General features: G+C 37.5%; 1 protein-coding gene across 6 annotated transcripts in view; it reads left to right on the plus strand.

The window, feature by feature from the left end:
• The window catches only part of b4galnt4b (beta-1,4-N-acetyl-galactosaminyltransferase 4b), a 205,774-nt gene that overhangs the window by 149,310 nt on the left and 41,373 nt on the right, over nt 1-15,091 (plus strand). For 3 of the 6 annotated variants that reach the window (XM_087261772.1, XM_087261773.1, XM_087261774.1), the window contains one exon: nt 187-265. The exons of the other annotated variants lie outside the window; for them this stretch is intronic. In XM_087261772.1, the coding sequence (XP_087117898.1) occupies nt 187-265 (79 nt within the window). The remainder of the gene's footprint in view (nt 1-186; nt 266-15,091) is intronic. 6 annotated transcript variants of the gene reach the window in all.

Here is a 15,091-nt window from a genome sequence, read left to right on the forward strand (position 1 = left end):
ATTACCAGCAATGTACACATCCTCCATTGCCCTATGGCACATTGTGCATTTTTCATCTTCACATCTGCCACTGCTTTTCCTTTCCTCGTCTGCTCTCTCTCATTCTATACCTCTACAAGAGTGTCCCTTCTTTTTCTTTCACTTTAATTCTCCTTCTTTTTTCCCTTCTTCTCTCTGTCTCTGCAGTCTCATGTCCTCGCGGCGATACTACTTTGAGGTTTTGCACAAGCAAGATGACAGAGGGTCTGACCATGTGGAGGTTGGGGTGAGTACAGAGCCAGAGTTAGGAAAAATCTAAAAAAAAATCTCCCTGTCTCCCTGATCAAAGTGAATTCAGTCAATGAAGCTGTGTAGAGTCTTTAATGTAAAACACTTTCATATATATTGTTTTTTATTATGAGGTTTTTCTACCTTTTGTTTGACCTTTTAGCTTTTCTAACACGTAAACTTCCCAGTAGATACTTTTTTGACTATTTTTGTCATAAACAGACTGAAGTATGGGAATGTGTCATAAATGAACTCTGTGTTTCAAGTCTGCCCCACTTATGCTTCTATAGTCGTATTCTATTCTCTCTACCTCTGGGCTATTGCATTATTTAAAGCCGAATAAGGAGAAAGACGAGAAACGTGGAAAAATCCCAAGGCCCGCTTACAGTAAATCCATAAAATGTTCTCTGTAATGGATGGTCAAGTCAGAATAACTGTCATAGATAAAATCATGTCAATAATTATAATAATAATAATAATAATAATAATAATAATAATAATAATAATAACAATAATAATAATAATAATAATAATAATAATAATAATAATAATAATAATAATATGGCTATACCCAGCCTCAGCAGACAAATATATAGCAGCCCACTGTTGTAAGACGTTATCAAATAAAACATTTATAGTTCCCATTACGATATCCTTGAGTAATATTACAGCCTTGAGCTCAAAGATCTAGTGCGCTTTGATAGGCTGATTATGTCCAGAGTGCACCCAAAGGATGCAGAGTTTAACCAGCACATCACACTAATTGTATTATGTAGGAGAAGATAGAATGTAGAAGACAAATAAAAAAGGAGTGAGTGAGTCAGGGAGATGGAGCTGATAATGGAAAACAAATAGATTAAAAATAGATTCATTCTTCCTGCTCGAGGACAAAATACAATAGCCTAACTTGAAAAGAATTCCCTAAAATGGAAATCGATTTGAATACATCATTCTTTCCAGATAAGACACCTTTTTAACATGACATTTGTCTGTGTATGTTCATGAATGCATACATGCATGTAAGGAAAGATATATGCTCTTTAAGAAAGGATTAATAAGAAAGGATATGTCAAGGTCAAAATGCCAAAATACTTCAAAATAATATTCTGTTTTCACAGAAGAAAGCCTGGCAGGCTTATCAGCCACCATATAATTCGTACAATACTGTACATACATGCAGTTCTATTCATCTTTTTTTTATATATAGCGTTTTTACAATGTAGATTGTGTCAATACAGCTTAACATAGAAGCGAAAGTGAGTCAGTCTAGTTTTCAGAGTTAAAGTTCAGTTCAGTGTTCAGTGTGGTTTAAATTTTACTGCTGAAAGTCCAAGAGAAAAATCCATCGATGCACAGCTTCACAAGTCCCAAACCAAGCAAGCCAGTGGCAAGGAACTAAACTTCACCTATTGACGAAAGTGAAGGAAAAAACCTTGAGAGAAATTCAATTGGGCACGACCATCTCTCCTCTGGCCAAACTTCTTGTGCAGGGCTGCAGTCTAGGCACCAGATACTGGTGAAAGTCAGACATTGTGGAGAAGCTGCAGGTGAGAGTAGGCTATAACCACCACAGCATCTGCTCAGGATACGGCCTTGTCCAGGATTATGAATACCTCTAGAAGGGCTCTCTGGTTGGTATCATCTCTTCACCAGTCTTGGATCACATTATTGGCGCTGCACAATCTCTAAAGGCCTCAGGATGAGTATCCCCAGGAGGAAATAGATTAATAATTAGCGAAGCGAAGCTTCATAGTGTATTTAAACGAGAGATATTAGATATTAATGCAAAAATTAAGTGCTATAAATGAAAACAGCGGTTCTATAAACAAACATAGAAACAAATGTGTAAAGCATAGGAGTATTTCTAACAAAATGTCTGGTGCATTAAAACAGGAGAAGTGTGTCTTACAGGTGGTTTGTCAAGCTCACTCATCTGCATAGAGCATACTCATGCATCATACTGTTATGTGATGCATTGTGTGCACGCTTTACTAAAAAGATAGGTCTTTAATCTACTTTTGAACTGAGAGAGTGTGTCTGAGCCTCGGACAATATGAGGAAGGCTATTCCAGAGTTTAGGATGCATAAATTAGAAGGCTCGACCTCCTTTAGTAAACTTTGCTATATTGGGTACTACCAAAAACCCAGAATTTTGAGATCTTAAAGAGGGGATTGGATTGAAGTGAGACAGAAGGTTGGATAGATGAACAGGAGCTAGATTATTTAAAGCAGACATACATACATGCATACATACTCACACAGACGTGCTCACATACACACAATAATAAAAAACTAAATTATTTATAGTTTTGTGGGTGTTAGGTGGCACGGTGCCTTAGTAATTAACACTGTCGCCTTACAGCAAGAAGGTCACTGGTTTGAGTCCCAGCTGGACCAGGTGACATTTACGCATGGAGTTTGCATGTTCTCCCTATTTTGGTTTGGGTTACCTCCAGTTGCTTCAGTTTCCCCCACAGTCCAAAGACATACGGTACAGGTGAATTGAATAAACGGGTGGTGGTTCATTCCACTGTGGTGACCTCTGATAATAAGGGACTAAGCCAAAGAAAAATTAATGAATGTGTGGGAGTTGTAAGTTGTTGACATAAAATTGACCCTGATTTTGGTACAATTTGGTACATTTTTTGTGGCAATGATACAAGACGCCTCTTGTGTGAAGAATGGAATCACATGCAACGCTCAGGTGTCATTTTGTCCCATATTTCAACAGTCCAAAAATCTTGATGTTTCATTTAGAGCAGTGGTATCCAAAGTGGGGGTCACAAAACAATGACGAGGGGTCACTTGGTGATTTCCAATACTCAAGTAAATTTTATTAAACTATTAGAATTAACATATTTTATTCATAACCCACAGAAGATAGGTATTAGTTATGTTAAAGAAACAACAACAAAATACAAATACAAATCCATCAGCATTTAATTATTTTTTATATCAATATTTCATTTAATTAATAAATGACTATAAAATTATATGGTTATTAGACTGTTGCATTTTTGTGTTGTCAATATGTTCATGTTTATATATGCCTATAGTTGTGTGTGCCATGTTTGTATATATTTATTACCACCTTCGAGAAAAACGGTGGGTGCGATTCACTGACATTGTTATTTTGGGGGCTGAAAAGTTTGGGAACCCTTGACCCAGAGGTTTTTACATTTAAACTCTTCACATATAAACCTACATAAATACAAGCACACTAACACTAAAGAGGATTTTACTTATCCAGATGAGCCTGTATTATCAGTTTAGTTGGTTGTTAACTGAGAATAACATACATTGGGATATCGTGATTGGTCAATCATAATCAAGTATTCTAAGGGTGCTTTCACACCTACACTTTTGTTTCGGAATGTATCTCGTTTGCCCAGTTAGCGCGGTTCGTTTGGCATATGTGTACAGGGCAATCCCGCTCTGTTCCGCGCCAAAGTAATCGCTCTGAGCTTGAATGAGGTGGTCTTGGCTCGATTGAAACGAACCCTGGAGCGGTTCGATTGCAGTGAGAAAGTGATCCGATCCGAGCGCTGTTATATCACAGTGTTTTATGGATATGTAATAGGCTTACGGCTATATGAAGAGAGAATTATGAGTAGGGCGGGAAGTTTCGCAAGTCTCTGGATGCCCGCAAACGAGTGATGATCTCCCGGTAATCTCGCATCTCCCTCCCGGTCCTCAAATAGGCATCGTCGCGCACCCTTCTCACCCCTCCCCACCGTGTCTCTCCTCAGACACGTCGCATGCGCGCACCCTGTCAATCACCACCAAACCACCACCTTTCCTGACAGCTGAGCGGGACGCTGCAAAATAAACCCTGACACTCTGACCAATGTAAGGAGAGTTCACTCGCACGTTACTTGTTTTAGCTCTTTTGGTCCGATTAGAAACTTTGCAGTCTGAAAGCGAACAGCTCCAAGAGCAAAGAGCAACAATGTAAAAATTGTAATCTCTGTTTCGGAACAACTGAATCGATTTACAGGTGTGAAAGCACCCTAAACCACTGAATTAATTTTCATTCATTAATTTTCTTGTCAGCTTATTCCCTTTATTAATCCGGGGTCGCCACAGCGGAATGATCCGCCAACTTATCCAGCACGTCTTTACGCAGCAGATGCCCTTCCAGCCGCAACCCATCACTGGGAAACATCAACACACACACACACATACACTCATACACTACGGACAATTTAGCCTACCCAATTCACCTGTACCGCATGTCTTTGGACTGTGGGGGAAACCAAAGCACCTGGAGGAAACCCACGTGAACGCAGGGAGAACATGCAAACTCCACACAGAAACGCCAACTGAGCCGAAGTTCGAACCAGCGACCCAGCAACCTTCTTGCTGTGAGGCGACAGCACTACCTACTGCATCACTGCGTCGCCAAGCACTAAATAATAATAGAAAATAATGCACAACAAACCTTATTTTAAAAAAGTCAGAAGGCAGCTCTGACAACACATTAATGTGCATGTATGTGACTTTACGGGTTTTGGTTTTTCTTTTCTGTTAACATTATGAACTATTGTGTCTTCTTCATCATTCCATAAATACGGGTTATATCCTTTATACTAAATCTAGTGGTGTTAAATTTAATTAACAAGATAAAAATTAAAAAGCATGTGATGTACCTCAGAGTTCGATGTTCCTCTTTTAGATACCAATGGATCTACTTTATCACCCAGGCATATTTCCAATAAAATCAGACAACTCTTATCTAATCCAGGCTTTAGTCATTGCTAAACTAGTCTACGCTGTGCTCTTTTAGGCACCCATCCTGTAAGCACATCCAAACGACTGCAGATGATTCAGAAAGCACATTCGGTCTTCAGCAAACCTGTCAGGGCACATATTAATCTTACCAGCTCCATCAAAACAGCTGAGACTTTTTATATCATCCCCCAAAAAAAGACCTGTCTCTACTGACACAGCTCTTAATGCACTTACTTAACTGTACTATTATTTTTACAGGGTCACTGGGTCTTACCTATATTTTTGTATTAGCCTGTATTCTTCTAGCCAATTGTGGAGCGTTATGTAAGAGCACTTCTCAAGCTCTATCCCTGAGATGCAATGCACTTTTGGAGTATTCCTTATTTGTAAATCACTTTGGATGAAAGCTTCCGCTGAATGAATAAATCTAACATTGCATAATAACACAGCTATTAGGACTAAAATGCAAAATTGGATTCATAAATGTTTCAGGTTAATAAGTCTTTCTCACCCCTGCATCTTTTGATGCTTCTCCGAATAGCAGTCTCAGTTGTAAACTTGAATAATGGCCTCTGGAAAGCTTCATTTGTTTGTGATTGAATCTTTTGATGAATTATTAATCAGAATGTAAAACAAACACAAAAAAGGCCAGGCGACTGAGTATAACAATACATTACACTGAATTAAAATTCAGTTAGTGTGACTCTTTTGATTCGCACATTTGACTAAATAAATGTGCACAAAGTGGAGCGTTAATTGAAAAGTAAATATCTGTGTAACTTTTTTTTCACATCTGTTTGTAGTCTGTCAGCTGAATATTTTTATTTTTATCACACCCTTAAAGCTGTTATCGACACAACACTAATGTGGCCATCAGAAAGCTGTCTTCGCTCCTTCACAACTCTATACGATTGATAAAAAAAAAAAAATTAGCATTACTTTTTTCCCTTTAAATCCGCACTGCACAACTTTTTCAGTGCCTGGAGGCTGAGAAGGCCCAAGATGCAGCTGTGATCCTGCCCTTATTTAATGTTCTCTGCAGAGCGCAGGAGAAGAGGAGGTTCAAAGACACTAGAGGAGCCCTAAGAATTAATTCACTGAACTTCTCGAAGTATTCCCAGCTAGACAGTCAACAGGGACCAGACACCAAAAAAAGAAAAGCAGCTAATTATATGTGGCAAACATAAGAAATCATTTATTAACCAAACTGCATTGGGCCAGCCCAGGGCTGACCCTGATCAATTTGTAGCCTTTGGCAAGATTTTATCTGGCACTACATGCATCACAGCCAGTTCTACCACTGATCGTTTCCAAAAGAGCTGCATAGCATTATGACAAAGCAAATTATAGTATAAATACTATAGTATATAATGTTGTAGTGTAGTAGGTGTGAACAAACATTGAAGGGGACCTATTATGCCCCCTTTTACAAGATGTAAATTAACTCTCTGATGAGTTTATCTGTGAAGTTTAAGCTTAAAATAATACACACATTTTTTTAAATATATATTTTAAATATATTTTTTCTATTTTTTTTATTTATAAACTATTAATAAAATATTTTTTATAAACTTTTGAAACTGCCCTTTTAAGTTTTGATCCAAGTTGTGCCATTTTGGTGACTGTTGCTTTAAATTAAAATGAGACTGTGCTCCCAGCCCTCATAGAGGGTGGCTGTGTCCGAAACCGCTTACTACTCAGTTGGTACGACATTTGAGTTTAAACATACTACTCAGCCATTAGAAAAGTACGTTCTATACAGTATGAATGTGAGCAGTATGAATGGAACTCGGATGTACTACAGCCGCCTTTTTGTTATGATCACCTGACCTACTGCGTGAGTTGCGTTGCTTCACTCCCATTCATGAATTCTCTTGTGGTGCATGATGAGATAGCGTACCGTCCATACCATGTGCACTTCAGCATCTCGCTGGAGGTAGTAGGTCATCCAGGCACTTCTTGCATACTGATTTTCGAATTCTATGAATTCAGACATACTTCTCAGCTTGCATACTGATTTTAGCGTACTATGGAAGAATTCCATTTTGGACGCACCGGGTGTATTTGTGTAGCAGATTCGATACTCCAACGGTGGATGGCTGCTTCCCACTTTGGGCTGTTTATGCTAATGAGGGAGAGATCATCACCAACAGGTGGGGCTTTCCCCTCTGATGTACAATGGGAGAATGTTAATCTGTTTCTACAGACTATTTTTCTGAATTGTGATTGTGAAAAAAAAAAGAATAATATTAATAAAATAAATAACACATTCTTACCATTACAGGCTGGCTATAATCATACACTGTTGCCACACAACTACAGTATGTTTAAACCCCTTATAAATATGATTTTTGCATAATAGGTATTTATTTATTAGTAATATTAAAAATAATACTTATTCATTCATTTAATTTTTGATTTAGCCCTTTTATTAATCTGGGGTCGCCACAGCGGAATGAACCTTCAATTTATCCCAGCAGCGGATGCCCTTCTAGCCACAACCCAACACTGGGGAACACCCTTACACTCTTGCGTTCAAACACGTGTACACTACGGCCAATTTAGCTTATTCAATTTAATACTTATAATACTTATAAATAATATTAATATTTATTGATTCATTTACACATTTATATGTATCCATTAATGCATTTAATACCTTTTTTATGTATATTTCTACATTCAACACATATTTTGGAGAAGAAAAAAAAAACATTGTAGTAAGTCAGTGTCACCTGAAATAGACCTCACAGAGAGTTTTGCTCCAGCTTTGCTTTCAGTTATTTTTATTGATATAACGGAAAAAAACTAAATTGTATATAAAATATATCTTGCTTAATAATAACATCTTGTTTGTTGAAAGCTGTTGTGCATTTTTTAATTAATTAATTTATAGACTGTACAATATAATCACACTACACTATATTTTTTATTGGAGATTATCTACATGTTCAGTGATCCTGCACTTGTAAAAGTCTCTTCTTTTTCCAATTTCAGGTATGAGATATTAAATCTAACCTCTGTGATGTACTCGTATATTTTTGAAACTTTTCATGGTTGCTCTGAGCATTAGCACCCTTCGCCAGAGTTATTCTGAGCCTGATTAGCATTTTAACAGGATCCCCAGGCTTTGTAGGGACAAAGAGATCTAATAAAGTTAATCTGATGTTGTCTGACCAGAAACTTTCCAATATGACATTCACAGTAGGAACTATTAAAGACAGTGCTGTCATTCAACGGTAAATGGGCTTCATTTGTATTATTATTATTATTTTTTTTTTTGTAAAAATAAAGGTGAAATAAATCTGTAGCTGATGCAATATGTGCGACATCACAAGCTGCGTGTTGTTTTCTAGGGATTACGATATCTTCAGACTTATGTTTTATTTAACTGCAAACAGTTATTTGTAAAGAAGCAGATGAAGAGAAGAGAACATAAATTTTTATCGAAATCTTTGGAAATGTTTGTAAAAATGTTATTAATTCTAATGCATCTCACGTTTCTATTAGCAAAAAGCATTCGATCAGAAGTAGTATTTTATTACATTTTAAATAAGATTTGACTGATGCGCTTCTCCCCATCCATGTGAATAAAAAAGTGCAATGTTTACCAGTATTTGGCTCTTGATGTGTGAACGATATCTTAGCTGTCAAAGATGGAATTTGTTGGATGGAAATCATTTTTTACGCCAATCATCGGTGTGGTTTGTGCTTGTGTGTTCAGCACATTTTGATATTGTAGTAATTTTCCAGTTATTTAACTTGATTACTGGGTGACAGGCTAATGAACAGGTAACAGGATCAACACTTGTTTGAAGAATGTGATGCTCATAGCAAAGACTTTTTAAAGTCATCCAAGATTTTGAATTAGATTATATAGATATGCATGCTGTTCTAGGACATTGATGCTGAACAATCCTAGCTGTGAAAGGTTGCTTTACATATAATTTAGGTGGTTTTTGGGTCATTGACTAGTAAAAGCTACGATGGAGTTTATAAAAAAGATTTTTTTAAAATTCCTATTCTGACCCTCTTCCTCAGATTGTTTGTTTATAAGGGACTGTTAAGTAGTGGTTCATTCCGCTGTGGCGACCCCTAATAAATAAATGACTAAGTGGAAGCAAATGGAATGTATGAATGAATGAACAGGTCTGTAAATGGCCATTATTTTCATTGGGTAATGTCATTGCGTAACTGGGATCCTCTTAAAGTCTGTAGGTCTGCGGGGCTGTTTACACAACAACATTTTCATACAAAAACTGAAAACTTTTTATACCCTTTGCTTGTTCGTTTACATGACAATGACATTTTTATGACTGAAACCACATAAATCTGAAAATGGATTTCAAAGTTAGTTAAAGCATTTTACTGTTGTCATGTCAATGTAAGCACTAGAAAATGAAAATCTTTGAAAACGAAGTCATATGTATGAGACACACTTAAAGGCGAGCGCAAGCAGACATCATGTGGACTTGAAAAACGTTTACATTTTTGGCTACAATGTTGCCAAACATAGCCTGAGATAAAAAACTTGTTTTAAGAGTTCACATTTAGATAGTGATTGATTATAAAGCGTGTTTGGCATGCTGTCCCAGGAAACCGCCCTGAGCTCAATAGATCCTCAAGCCAGGGGCTCCCTCCCATTGCAGGGCAAGAGGGGAGTTTGAGCTCAGGTAGGTCTCGAGAACCCCCTTGCTGTTTATGGCCAATGACATTAGAATTGCTATGGCGAGATATACTGTTGGCTTAGAGCTTATCTGTGGTGCCAATTTGGTTTAGTCGATTCACTTATGTCACATGTCTTTATACGGTGAGAGGAAACCGGTGAACCCAGGGGAAACCCATATAAGCATGGGAGGAACATGTAAGCTCCGCACAAAAATGTTGACTGGCCTGGTAAGGACTTGAACCAGTGACATTCTTGCTGTGAGGCAACAGTGCTAACCACTGGGCCACTGTGCCGCCCTATCAAGGAAAAGGGAGACTCTTCAAGACGAAGATAACTGAGGAAGGAAAACGGGGTGTATTCGTTGTTTTTCTCTTCAATTGGTTTATTTTGTCCCAATGATCCATTTTGTTTGAATACATAAATGCTTTATAATTAGCAGGTCATTTTAAGCTATATGAAACTCACAGAGACCATTTATTTTTCAGAGGATTAGTGCCCATTTGATTCATCATTGCCACTTAATTAACACCAAGGTTGACTAATGCTTTTGAAGTATTTTCTGATACGTTTTGTTATGTAGCTCACCCATGGTAAAGGGTAAAAAAAATTATAAAAAAATGGTAAAAAGTTTTATTTTGACATCATTTACTCGCCCTTTACTTGTTCCAATCCTGAACACAAAAGAAGGTGTTTTTAAAAATGTATTTTATTATACTTTTTCTTTTTTTATGTCAATGACTACTGGTTACCGACACATCTTCGAAATAAATTCTACCACTTGAGTGTAAGTGATGAATGAATACATTTTCATTTTTGGGTGAACAATTCTTTTTACAAATGTCACATTATATTTTCAATTATTATTGGAATATTATTGTTCCATTATGGCCCCATTATTGTTCTCTGCATTATTCTTATTCAATTAGACAATAACAAAGGAGAGCAGCAGGCTAGCTAGTCCTTGCTCAGTGTGTAATACTGCTTAGCTGTGTATTTATCAGTGTGTGACCGTGCTCGACTGTTTGCATGCTTGTATTTGTGTGTGTGTGTGTGTGTGTGTGTGTGTTTATTATGTCACTGGGGGCAAACAGGCGTCTGTGGCTCCTCAGATCTGACATTGTGCTGTAACTGCACTCCATCGATTCTCGAAAGGCAGATCTGACCTTGAGAAACACAAGCTGTGCAGAATAACAGGGTGAATACTAAACACTGAAGTAAACGGATTCAGATCTGTCGGATGCTCATGCGGTGTTTGTTCAAAACTAACCCTCATCTGTGAGGTACATTAAATGGGGTTTTCCAGTGACAAATAAATCAACAAATTCATAATCAAGTCAAATAATCCTCTAAATGCTCAAGTTTGTGCTGGTGACGAATCAGTATGCAAAGACAGTGAGTTTTATAGACACTGCTGCTCTGTTTTCTACCATTTTCAAAGCCTGAAACTGTCAAACGATAAGTGACGTTGACATCAAACTACTCCGAATCAAATTAATTTCTCTCATATTTTCTTTTCTCTTTGTTCTCCGTTTCTCCCTGTCTCTTCCCATTCTTTTGTTTGACTGTACAGTCTGAAATGCTGAAAGCAGCTGTGTTGTGTGGCATTGGTCTGTGAATGAAGAGTGTGTATGTGTATGTGTGTGTGTGTGTGTGTGTGTGTGAATTTTTGTTATGCGACTGCTAATTGGCCTCTTGCTTGAGAGTGGCCAAAAAGTGATGTCGTAATTGTAGAGCCTCTTTAGAAGAATTGCTACGTGTCTGTACAGCATCTATTTGGAGTGCCGGAGTCGTCCCAGAGCATTGTGAGGGTGAAAGCAGTAAATGACAGTGAGGATGGAGCCGATTCAATAAGAGTGAATTGCAGCAGCTGATAGGACTGTTTATTTGCATGTACTGTCTGCTTAGTTTAAGCTCTCGATTCACTCAAGGATTTATGCAAATAGGTAGGGAAAAAAAGAAAGAAACACAGTGCTGCACACAATTTGCATGGCATAATTTTAGACCTTGCTATTTGAGAATGTAAACTACCACAATCTGGCTTACATTACTGGGGCTGTCAAACTCTTTAAGTCATTTGCACTTTACATCTGCAGTAGGGCTGCACTATATATCACTTCATAATAATAATTCCTTACATTGATATAGCACTTTTCTAGACACTCAAAGTGCTCATAGTTTTGAGGGAAATCTCCTCATCTACCACTAGTGCTCAGCATCTACCTGAATGATGCAACGGCAGCCATATTATGCCAGACTGCAGACCACACATCAAGCTGATTGGTGGAAAGGAGACAGAGTGATGAAGCCAATTATCATATGGGGATGGTTAGGAGGTCTTGATGGACAGAGGCCAGTGGGCAAAGATTTGGCCAGTATGCCGGGGTTTAACCCCTACTCTATTTCGAATGGCATCCTTGGATTTTTAGCGACCACAGAGAGTCAGGACCTCAGTGTAATGTCTTATCCGAAAGACGGCACTCACTAAGCAGTTTAGATTCCCCATGAATGGGGCGTTAGTACCTAGACAGACCACAGATTGAGCGCCCCCTGCTGCCCTCACTAACACCACTTCCGACAGCAACCTAGCTTTCCCATATGGTCTCTTATCCAGGTACTGACCGCAGGTGCAACCCTGCTTAGCTTCAGTGGGTGACATGTGAAAGTCGCAGAGGCGCACTCTTATAGACGGAGTGAGGAGCTATGTCACCGGGTAATAGCTCGGAGTAGAGCCACTGCTCCTCCACATCAAGGGAAGTTAGCTGAGGAGGCCTAGGGAGGTGTTCCAGGCATGTCCTGGAACTCTCCTAAAACTGCTGCCCCCATGAAAAGCAAATGAAAATGAATGAATTAATTAATGTATTATTTTTTATTGAATCATTCATAAAACAAAGACTGTGTATTGCTATTTTGTCAATTACATTTTCATTCATTTTGTTTTTGGCTTAGTCTCTTTATTTATCAGGGATCACCCCAGTGGAATGAACCGCCAACTCACTTATTCCTTGATATTTTATGACTATTTGTAACTTTTTTTATTTAGAGGCTAGTTTGTATGAATTTGTATGATCTCATTTGTAGAATTTAGTGCTCTTTGCTCATCCTACTCTGTCAGTTTAGGGGTGGGGTTTGGTGCCATGCCTTCTTTTAAAATCACACATTTTGCTTACGACTAAACTGCGTATGAATTAGCCACTTTATTGACAAAATGTTAATTGGATTTTTTAAAAAGATACTCACTATACACAACACTTAAACACTTTCTCTTATTTTGATTAGAATGTAATAATGTGCACCTTTTGTAAAGCGGCTTTGGAACAATAATTACTGTGAAAAGTGCTATACAAATAAGCTTGACTTAAATAGAATTGAAGTTGATCATTTAACTTTTGTAGGTGAATTCTGTTTGGTTTCCCAGAAAACCATAAAAGAACTGTTTATTTAATCAACATTTTTGCTCTTTTGTATTTATCTATGATTGTAACTTATGTATTATATGTATATTGTGTTATGGTACTCTTCAGCACAGTCATCCCAATCAATTCCCTTTAAATGAATAAATTCTTTCTTAATAGAGATTTTCATGTCATCTGGTAAATTTGTTTTCAGATTGCAATCTATATCACAGAAAAGCAAATGATCACAATATCCGATTTTTTTCCCAATATCGTGTAGCTTTACTTTATACAAGTTTACTTTAAATAGGCAAGTGAGTATTTTGACCATTTGCTTTAGCTCCAAGCTGTATAAACCTGAAATGCTATTAGATTTAGGCCCCGTTTACACTAGTATTTAAGTTTTAAAATGGCATTGCACACACTCTGGCATGAACTGCAGCATTTACCCGGATGAGAGCTGTGCTCGTCAGACTGTTCATTAAGGATGTACCGCTGGATCCAATCTCACTATATTTGTTAAACGTGATATTTAATTCATCTTGTTGTCTATATCTAACAACAAATTCCTTGACTTTGGTCTTTTAAAACTATTACTTGCTCTCAGGTAACGTGTTTTGGCTAATAAGTTAGTTAATGAGTTAATAACTAATGTAACCACGTAAATACTGTATATTGACTGATTGCTTGCATTTATTTCCTTTAATGTATTGTACGTTATACTTTAATAACGGCCAATATTGATTATCAAAACTGATAATCAGCAAAAGAGAGGGATCACATTTTCAATGAAAATGAAAGGGGACAGTGATGTTTTAGACTCCGTTTTGTTATAAATATGCATACAGTGAAGATGACACTCATATAAATATGTAGCTACACAACGCCTCAACATTTCTGCTGTCTGTTGAGTTGCTAATATCAAAATAAAAATAGCAGTTCTGTAAATCAAGTTTTGACAGTCATGTTATTGTTAAGATAGTGAAACAGCGTAGCCAGGATGATGTAAATGATGTTATAAAGTACACTGTTCCCTTTGAAGATTTACCTGACGTGTCCTCTGGCTTTTGTTTTCCATATCAAACATGCAAAGTCTGAACTTACAAGGAGAGGATGCAGGACTGAACTGTCTGTAGGCTACTTAATATTGAGGAAAAAGTCCCGATCAGATAGGCGAATGTCTGCAGCCCCACCTCCGGTTTCATATGTTTCCGTTTTCCCCCATGCACACTGAGATGGAGCAGTAGCATTTTAGAATGAAAACGCTCGTGGAAGGATGGCCTAACCATAGCAAAATTGTGCATTTTAAAACGAAAACGTATTAGTGTAAACGGGGCCTTAAGCATGTGATCTGATGTGTAGAGTAATTGTATAATGAGAGAGGGTGTGGCCTAATTAGCCTAATCGTCAGCACAGTCGCAAGAAATGTGGTCAGAAAGAAAGAAGCAAATGAATTGACAGTGATTTGAGAAGAGTCAAATATGAAGCTTCCAGAAATATATTATGCTGCTGTCATAGTCCAGAACTGCAACCGACTGTATAATACTTGAGTGCTTCAGAGTACAAGTTGTTCAGTGCTCAGTGACATGCTGGCCAAGGTCAGGAAGGCTGAAGTCTGACCACCACTGAATAAGACACATGGGTTGAAAATCAAGACTGGGCCAAGAAATATCTGGAAAGATTTTTTAAAGCTTTTATAGACTGATGAGATGAAAGTGACAGATGGATTTGGATCAGTAATGGGCGCAGAACTAACACTCAGATATCAGCAAAGTGCAGGTGGGCTGCTGATATGAGCTGGTTTTATTATAAAGATGAACTATTTGGGGCTTTTTGAACATATAATAAATTTTAGTAACCTGGATCTCAGGTGAAATAATTAGTATTACAAATATTAAAAGTAAATACATTAAAATATTTATATGTATTTGATTAGTTATATCGGGTAATGAGCACTATTCAATTCAATTCAGCTTTATTTGTATAGCGCTTTAACAATGTAGATTGTGTCAAAGCAGCTTCACATAAATGG

The sequence above is a fragment of the Danio rerio genome, chromosome 7 (genome assembly GCF_052040795.2).
Source record: "Danio rerio strain M-AB ecotype USA chromosome 7, GRCz13ab, whole genome shotgun sequence".
NCBI lineage: Eukaryota > Metazoa > Chordata > Actinopteri > Cypriniformes > Danionidae > Danio > Danio rerio.